At 48.2% G+C, this 8817-nt stretch overlaps 2 protein-coding genes across 6 annotated transcripts in view; both read left to right on the top strand.

Annotated features, from left to right (window-relative positions):
• Positions 1 to 1793: 1793 nt before the first annotated feature.
• PET117 (PET117 cytochrome c oxidase chaperone) lies at positions 1794 to 4996 on the top strand (the record flags this gene model as incomplete). The annotated part of the gene is made up of 2 exons (XM_079719493.1): positions 1794 to 1929; positions 4847 to 4996. Exons 1-2 carry the CDS (start codon positions 1834 to 1836, stop codon positions 4994 to 4996), a joined length of 246 nt encoding a protein of 81 aa, XP_079575619.1. The 5' UTR covers positions 1794 to 1833.
• Positions 4997 to 5297: 301 nt separating this feature from the next.
• KAT14 (lysine acetyltransferase 14) overlaps positions 5298 to 8817 on the top strand; it is a gene marked incomplete at its 5' end in the record, with an annotated part of 41665 nt that continues 38145 nt past the window's right edge. For all 5 annotated transcript variants that reach the window (XM_079719255.1, XM_079719253.1, XM_079719256.1 and 2 more), the window contains 2 exons: positions 5298 to 5556; positions 7732 to 7850. In XM_079719255.1, coding sequence (XP_079575381.1) covers positions 5298 to 5556; positions 7732 to 7850 — 378 coding nt within the window. The remainder of the gene's footprint in view (positions 5557 to 7731; positions 7851 to 8817) is intronic.

The raw sequence follows: 8817 nt of genomic DNA, 5'->3' as shown, positions 1-8817 counted from the left end.
TTGCCCCATGGCAAGTGGGATCTTAGTTCCCTGACCAAGGATACGAACCCATGTCCCCTGCGTTGGAAGGTGGATTCTTAACCACTGGACCACCAGGGAAGTCCCCCCATAAGGGATTTTTAAAAGTAGAATAACAATACATTTCAAGAAAACAAGTTGAAACATCAGTCATGATAGAATGAAAGGCCATCTCACTCTGACATACATTAAAGACATGCAGCTTTATTGAAGATGCACTGAGTTAGGGGAAAAAATATCTGGAACCTACCACAAGTAAAAAGCAGTCGAATATAGATTTTTTTTCTTTAGAGAAACACCCAAATATGTCCTGAATTAAATTGTTTCTAACTCCGAGGTCAGCACAGGGACCCCGTTCTCCAATTCAATGGTACTTCCTCCTCTGCTGAGAAAAATGACATTTGAAAAGGGTATTTGCGTTTTTTAAATTTATTTTTATCTTATTACATTTCTTTTTAAAAGTAATTAATTAATTAATCCATTTATTTTTGGCCACATTGGGTCTTCGTTGCTGTGCACCGGCTTTCTCTAGTTGCGGTGAGTGGGGGCTACTCTTTGTTGCCGTGCGCGGGCTTCTCATTGTTGTGGCTTCTCCTGTTGCAGAGCACGGGCTCTAGGCGCGCAAGCTTCAGTAGTTGTGGCACGTGAGCTCAGTAGTTGTGGCTTGTGGGCTCTAGAGCTCAGGCTCAGTAGTTGTGGCGCACGCGCTTAGCTGATCTGCGGCATGTGGCATCTTCCCGGGCCAGGGCACGAACCCATGTCCCTTGTATTGGCAGGCGGATTCTTAACCACTGCGCCACCAGGGAAGCCCTTATTACATTTCTTGAGAGCAACATTCACCTCAAGCCATTGATGATCGCACAACAGACGCTGGAACAGCAAGGCACTACAGAGATCAATGTCGAAGAAGCCCTGGGGTGAGGCTAACGGAGACTCAGCCCAAATCAACAGCGTCCACAGTTGCTTGCCCAGGAGGAAGTCTGTCCTTTGGGAATTCTAGTGGGAAAGAATGACTTGATGATAATACCTTTTCACTGGAAAGCCCAACCTCTGCGTGCGCCTTGCACAGTACCTTCTGCAGCGGTTCTCGACGCTCTGCTTTGCTCGATCGGGCATCTGAGGGCGGGAACTAGGTGTAGAAGGGATGCCTCAAGGATTACCTGGGCGACAAGGGGCCCGCAGGCGAAGACGTGCCGCTGCCCAGAGAGCTTGCTCTGTAGCCAGAAGGCTTTTTGATGTCAAGAAAAACCAGACCTGACCCGCCACCCCACAGCGTCAAGGTGAAAGCAGGTGACCGTGTCTACAGCATCTAACGAGAAAAACTCCATCTCCTGGCACCTCCCCGCCGAAGGGGCAACGAGGCCTGCGTTTGGTGGGGCTGGCATTGCGCGACACAGCCCCGCGCTCCGAAGGGACGCGCGCGGTCGAGGGTCCGCAAGGTACCGGGTCCGGCATCCCGACCCCCGGACTCTCCCGCCGCTGGGGGCGGGTGATGAACTGAGAGGGCTCAGGCCTGGAACCCCGCCTTGGGTGGTGCTGGGGCCAGCTCTGGGCCGGGGCTCTTGGGAGTGTTATTACCTGCCCGCCCGCAGGGTAGGGAGGGGATGCCTGCGATTCCTCGGCCCTACCGGAAGCCGCGCCTTCCGCGGAGCCTGGGCGTCGCTCGGCGCTCGGCTCTCGACTGCTCGCGCCTGGCTGCAGCTGGGGCTCTGCGCTCGAGGGGTCGAGCCTGGCCCGCCCCGGCAAAGGCGCGCGCTCGGCGGCGGCCCTGGGCCTGGGGCACGGGGAGTGCAGGCCGCGGCGACCGGCGCTGGGATGTCGGGGAGGTCGAAGGTGGTGCTGGGCCTCTCGGTGGTGCTGACGGCGGCCACCGTGGCGGGCGTGCATATGAAGCAGCGGCAGGACCAGCAGGTGAGTGTCACGTGCCCGCGCCTTCGGGCCCGCGCGGCGGCGGAGGCCTGGGGCCTGGGGTCCGGCTCCGCGTGGCGCCGCTTCCTCCTCGCCTTTCCTTTCTCCCCTCCCGCCTCCTCCGAGGCGGGGAGACGGCTCCCTGTGGCGTCGGGAAGTGGGGGCGGTGGTACCCGGTGCTCTGGGCCGGCCCCGCCCCCGCCCCGCGGGTGTCGAAGCGCTGGTGACGCTTCCCCCGCCTCTCGCCTTCGGGAATTGGGAGAGATGCTCGTGTGGGGGGTGGGTTTTTCCTTCTTAAGGAACAGTTTGCTGTGGAAACTAGATTCTGGGGACGGTAGAGATAGCGGCCTCCAATTTTTCTCTTTTCGGTGGTTTTATGTGCGGAAACATCCTTGACTTGACCGCTCAGGGGCATGTCCGTCTTGCTGTGTTTCCCAGTCCTATTTTCTTCCTTTTCCCATCGGCGGACGTTACTGCCGGGCCCCCGTGCGCCACGCTCCGCCCCGGGCGCGTCGGGAAACAGAGATGAAGACGCGCAGCTGCTCGGGGGACGGAAGGCCGAGCGCGAGCAGGGGCAGCCGGGGGTGTGTGTTTGTGTGGGGAGGGGTGCGGTGGAGCCCGGTTGGCCCGGGGTGGACGCAGGCCGCTGGGTGAGTCACTGTAAACAGGCTTGTCTGCGTGGGACCGCGCCGGGTGCTCGGGTGCAGAGATGCAGCAGGTGAGGTTTTTGTCCCGTGTTCACACTCTGGAAGTCAGAGGAGAGGAAGCCTGTGATGATACAAGATTTTAGGGGAGGGAGTGAAATGATTAATGGTGACAGGGCGCGGAAGAGATTAGAGATTGGGATTAACGTAGTGGTTGTAAGGGTTTAGTTTTTGGAACAGAAGCGGGCGATTTTCTCCTCTAAGCAGGAAAAGATGGTGACTGGAGAAAATTTGAGATAGGGTAGAAGATGCTATGTCAGATGTAGCTCTGAGGTCAGCGAGCAGGGATTTTCCGAGTATGGAGTACGGCTGGGTGAAAGCTTGGTTCTGACCTCCAGCTACACATGCGATTGTTCCTGGAAGTTTTTACCAGGTAGCAGCCTGGGCCCTGCTCCTGATCTATTGAATCAGAATCTCTTGGGGATGCGGGTCCCACTTAGGTACTCTTTAAAAGCGACCCAGGGATTCTAACATGCAGCCAGGGTTGAGGACCGCTGTCAGAATGGGACAAGTGTAAGGTTTAGGTATTTGGAAGTTAGAGGTTGAGATTGACCGGAATAACCTGTGTTTGTTTTACGTCCAATCATTCATTGCGGGGTTACTTTCTAGCAGCGGGAAAGAGGAGGACAAATGTTTGACACAGTGGGTGTGTTGGAAGGTTCAAGGAAGCAAGAAATAAAACAATGACTGTTGTCCCCCATTGTTTCCTGACTGACTGCCACATACCAGGCGCTGTACTAAGCACTTTACATACATCAGCCTCGATCCTCACAGGAGCCCAGCAAAACCAGCAGGGAGTACTACACGAGGAGCCACGTTCTAGGTGTTAGAGTTGTGATGGTGAAGACGTCTCGGTGCTTAGTAAGGTAGTCAAGTGGAAGTCGCAGGAGGGATGTGCGAGGCAGTCGGCACAGACTTTGAAACCTGGAGGAAACTAGCGAATGCTGGATGGAGAACAAGATCCCAAGCCCAGTGCTAAAGTCCCTGAGAAAGGAGGGGAGGACCTCAGAGCAGGTGTGGACGGTGTGGGTTTCGGGGCTTGGGTGGCGGGTGTAGGTGTGTCCTGATGGAAGAAGCACAGTAGAGGAGCTGGGGAGGGAGGAGTGGAATGAGAGCCTCCGATTCTGCCTGGAGATCTTGCCAGGGGCACAGGGTTCAGGACAGCTGGTTTTCAGTTGTGTTATCAGTCCCAGGACTCTTAAATTTCCCAGCTTCCCCCGTAATGGGGACTGGAGCCCTAGGCCTGGAGGAGGGCCAGCAATTAGGTACTTGGTGAGTTGTTAAAATAGACATAATAGTAATTTAAAAAAACCCTACCCAGGCTCCAGGCCCTGCCCCCATTATTCTGCCTCCCAAGGCCACTGTTAAGTTATTAGAGTATTTTATGACCTGTAAAGTGTAAGTTATTAGTAATGACTGGATTGATGCTTTAGAAAGTCTCATCTTAGATGCCAGGTCCATTTTCTGGAATTTTCTACCTGTCTTTAGTGTTTATCAAAGCAACGACCATCAGTGGGCCTTAATTTTTTCCTCTGCTGGTAGTGTTCTTTTTCCCCTTCTCCCCCCATCATGTAATTGTAATTTTTACTTTTTCTCTGTACATAATAGAAGAAGCCGAGTTCTTTACTTTCTTGCATCCTTACAGTTTGTTCAAATTTTAGTAATTTTCTTTCTTGGATGTTTATTATTCAGTTAGGACAATTGCTAACAGGAATGTAGTTCACAGTTACTCAAGTAACTCTCATCAAGTTGTTTTTTCTTTTTTTTTTTTTGGCTGAGCCGCTGCTTGCAGGATCTTAGTTCCTTGACCAGGGATAGTATCCGTGCCCCTTGAAGTAGAAGTGCGGAGTCCTAACCACTGGACCACCAGGGAAGTCCCTCATCCAGTTTTTAAAGCATCATATATTAACTAAATTTTTAAAATTCAGCATAGTGGCAGTTTTTCTTTTTTAATTGTTATTTCCCATTTTTATATTAAATGATGCAAAATTTCTTAAAGTATGATAAGAGATCTGTAATAATACTGTCACGCTACCAAGTTAATTTGATGGTTTATTACATTTACATCCACACAGAAAGTTAATATAGTAATTGAGTACTTGGAATCTAAGAGTTTTAAGTGTATTTTGGTAACACTGATTTTTGGATTTGAATGACACAAGGATGGGAACCACCTGTTCCCGAGTTTCACTAAAATCTGTTTCTTACGTTTTTAGAGGCTTCGTGACGGAGTGATCAGAGACATTGAGAGGCAAAATCGGAAAAAAGAAAATATTCGTCTTTTGGGAGAACAGATTCTTCTGACTGAGCAACTTGAAGCAGAAAGGGAGAAGATGGTGTTGGCAAAAGGATCTCAAAAAACGTGACTTGAAATGCGTGTGAGATATTGATGGAACAGACAGCGTTAAGTGTGTGTGAGTGTTGATGGAGAACAGCTTAGTGAGATCTTCAGCCTTTTTGTGGTCACCGTCCTTTTAAACTTGATCAGAAAAAGGACAATGGATCGTATATTCTAAATAATTGCTTTAAGTGCCCCTTGTGTCTGAGTCGAGTCAGGCAGACGCTCTTCTGAGAGTTTGTTTGTGTGGTCAGCAAGGAGACCCTTCAAGCTTAGTGTCCAGAAACTGGGATTGTTCCCGAGAGCACTGAACCTGCAAGCCGGGAGGGATGGAGAGTAACATCCATCTGAGCAGTTTGATCAGTCGGCATGACGATGAAGCCACAAGAACATCCACCTCAGAGGGGCTGGAGGAGGGGGAGGTGGAGGGGGAGACTCTGCTGATCGTCGAGTCAGAGGACCAGGCGTCTGTGGACTTGTCTCACGACCAGAGCGGGGACTCCCTAAACAGTGATGAAGGGGACGTGTCGTGGATGGAGGAGCAGCTGTCCTACTTCTGCGACAAGTGCCAGAAGTGGATCCCAGCCAGTAAGAGCTTCTCCTTTCCTTTCCTTTGTCAATTCCCGCAGGAAGGTTTGTTTTTCTAGCCTGTGAAAGAAACATGAATGTGAAAGAGACCCAAATAAAAAGATAACTCTTATATTTATTATTAGTGTAGTTGATTAACTGTAAATTTATATAAAACATAAACACATTTGTACTAATATATATTACTGCCAACCTCTATCACATTGTTAAATTAACATTCTCAATTTTAACCCAATAAAAATTAGAAAATTGGAAATTCTGTGTTACTTAAAGAATTAGCCACATTTTTCTATCAGGGTCACATTATTGTGGTTTTGGGGCCAAATTCTAGGTCCAGTGTAGAGCTAAACTTCAGACTCATAAACATAACTCTGGTAGTGTCTAACTTACATGGAAAACAACTGCTATACTATGTTGATATAAGGTCGGAATTAGGAGATTAAATATGTATTATGCCTTTTTCTAGGGCCATTCGTGTTTTCTCCTTGCTGGCCTTGATCTGCTGGCCGTAGATACATGCAGTAAGGTGCTTTGCCAGTCATCAGGGCTCTTAACCAAAACAGGATGTTTCCATTACGCGGAGAGTAGTAAAGACGTATGTACTAGAGGAATACTCTGTGTAATAGAATTTGTAACTAGGTCAGAGAAATTTATATATGTGTATGTGTATATATATTGTTGTGAACTGGGTCATTTTCTGGTATGTGGAGGTGTTTTTAAGATGGATTCATAGTTATTAATAAATTAACACCATTTTCACAGAAAGCAAACCTAAAATTTATTATAAGTTAGCTAGTTTTTGCTTTCGGGCTGTCTCTGCTTATAGATTCAGGGTTCTGCCTGAAAGACTGGGTGGCTTTCCCCCATCCTTACAGCGTATGCTGTAAATGCCCTGCCTCCTGGGGCCCCTGCTAACTGCTCCAGCCTCTCTACTTCGTGCCCTGCTATCTCCACATGGAAACAGAGCTTTGCAGTTAGGGTGAGCTTTTCCTTCTCCACAAGCAGTTCGTTCTTTTTTTTTAAAATAAATTTATTTTATTTATTTATTTTTGGCTGCGTTGGGTCTTCATTGCTGCACGCTGGCTTTCTCTAGTTGCCGTGAGTGGGGTCAACTCTTCATTGCAGTGCGTGAGCTTCTCATTGCAGTGGCTTCTCTTGTTGCAGAGCACGGGCTCTAGAGCGCAGGCTCAGTAGTTGTGGCGCACGGGCTTAGTTGCTCCACGGCATGTGGGATCTTCCCAGACCAGTGCTCGAACCCGTGTCTCCTGCATTGACAGGCGGATTCTTAACCACTACACCACGAGGGAAGCCCAAGCAGTTCTTTCTTATCCCTAGGACTTTGTGCATGTAAATTTCCTCTGTGGAACATGTGTCTCTACAGCCTCTACATTCCCCGCCCCACACACAAACACTTCTTCACGTGCCAATTCTAGCCATCCGTCAGGCCCCCGTCCACCCCACTTTTTCTAGCGCTGCTGTCTTCCTCATGTGGGTGGGCATCTCTTTTATGTGCTCTCACGTTGCCCCACGGCACCCATCACATCCCACTCCAGGGTTTCCACATCTCCCAGAGCATCAGCATCACCTGGGGAGCTTCAGAAAATGCCCTGCTTCCAGAGGTTGATTTATTTTGCGGGGGATAGACCTGGGCATATTTAAAACACAAAACTTCCTGGGTGGTTCTGATGCACAGTCAGGACGGACAGCCTCTGTGCTACTGTGATTACCTACTCTCCTCTTTAGCCCTCACCTCATCTGTAAGCCTCTGAGAGCCAGCACCGCGTCTGTCTCAGGTGTTGTGTTCCTGGTTCCTAGCCCAGTGGCACAGTGGGAGCTCAGATGTTTTCTTGGAAGAATGTGTGAGGAGACCTCCTGTAGGAGTCGGGAATGTTAACAGTTGGAACAGCCAGTGAGAACAATGCTACCTGCCTTTCCAGTGTCTCTTCTGAAAGTCTGGGACCCACAGATCTATCTTAGTGGGCATGCACTTGATGTTAGAAGAATAAAACCCTTCTCTACTCCCTTCCCCATCCCCGTCCTGCCCTCACGGGCTGGCTGAAAGAAATGGAAAAACACAGCCTGGGAAACTTAGGAAATGGCTGGTAGATTGATTAAAACGTTGGGTTACCTCTGTTCTAGATACACCTGTGATGTGCCTTTTTGTTTTCCTCCTAGGTCAGCTGAGGGAACAGCTCAGTTACCTTAAGGGCGATAATTTTTTTAGGTTTACTTGTTCCGATTGCTCTGAAGATGGCAAGGAGCAGTATGAGCGGCTGAAGCTGACATGGCAGCAAGTGAGTTAAAGCTCTTTCTCTAGAATTCATGGGGTTGGTCCCCCCACCTCCCCCGCCCCAGCGAAATTTATTGGAATAAGTAACTAGGGAATGCGGAACCTACATATGAGCTTCTGAGTTGTTTTGAGGGTCACTTTATTTCACAATGAAAATCATACTGAATGTGTGGAGAAAGGAGTTCTTGGTAAAAATACTCACTGCCAACTTAGTGAATTGGGTTTGAGATTCTGAAAATCCCACCCACGGTTTCATTTATACATAATACCAAACTCTGATTTTAATCGAAGAGGTTCACATTTTTTTTGGCAGCTATTTTTAGAAAAATAAAACCATTCTAAAAAATATAAAGATGCTGAATCAATATGCTGTACACCTGAAACTAGCAACCAGTTGTATATTGTAGAGCAACTGTACTTAAATTAAAAAAAAAGGAAAGATGGTCACCTTAATCCCAGCCAGCTATAGCCCGAACAGTATCTTTTAACTGATCTCCAGGTTGTATTAATTTTTGGGGTTTTGTTTTTATATTAATATGTTTATAACAACGCACCAATGGTATATGCAGTCTTTAAGTGCTAAAAATGTATTAGACATCACTCACTCAGTTTTTATGTTTATTCATTTGACACATATTGAGTGCACATGACGAACCAGGCACTGTTCTAGGCCTGGAGAGTAGAATCTCGTGGAGACCAGCTGTCCTTCTAGCTGTTTTTTCTTTGTGGTGAGTGAGACAGCCAAGACCCTAGCCCCAGGCAGTAGACATTTATTTTAGATGATAAATAAACAAGTTAATTACCCCTAGCACTTTTTGCTGTGAAGGAAATAAACAGGGTAATGAGAAAGATTTTAGGTTGTACCCTCCAAGGCACTTAGGGTGTTCCTTGTAAATTGTAGCTGTGTTCGCAGCCAGAGGCTATCGTGTTAATTATCAGTGCTTTATTAGGACATTTGTTGAAATCTGTCA

The sequence above is a fragment of the Hyperoodon ampullatus genome (genome assembly GCF_949752795.1).
Source record: "Hyperoodon ampullatus genome assembly, chromosome: 14".
NCBI lineage: Eukaryota > Metazoa > Chordata > Mammalia > Artiodactyla > Ziphiidae > Hyperoodon > Hyperoodon ampullatus.
The sequence above is the reverse complement of the archived record's forward strand: the minus strand, read 5'-3'. Positions and strand labels throughout refer to the sequence as shown.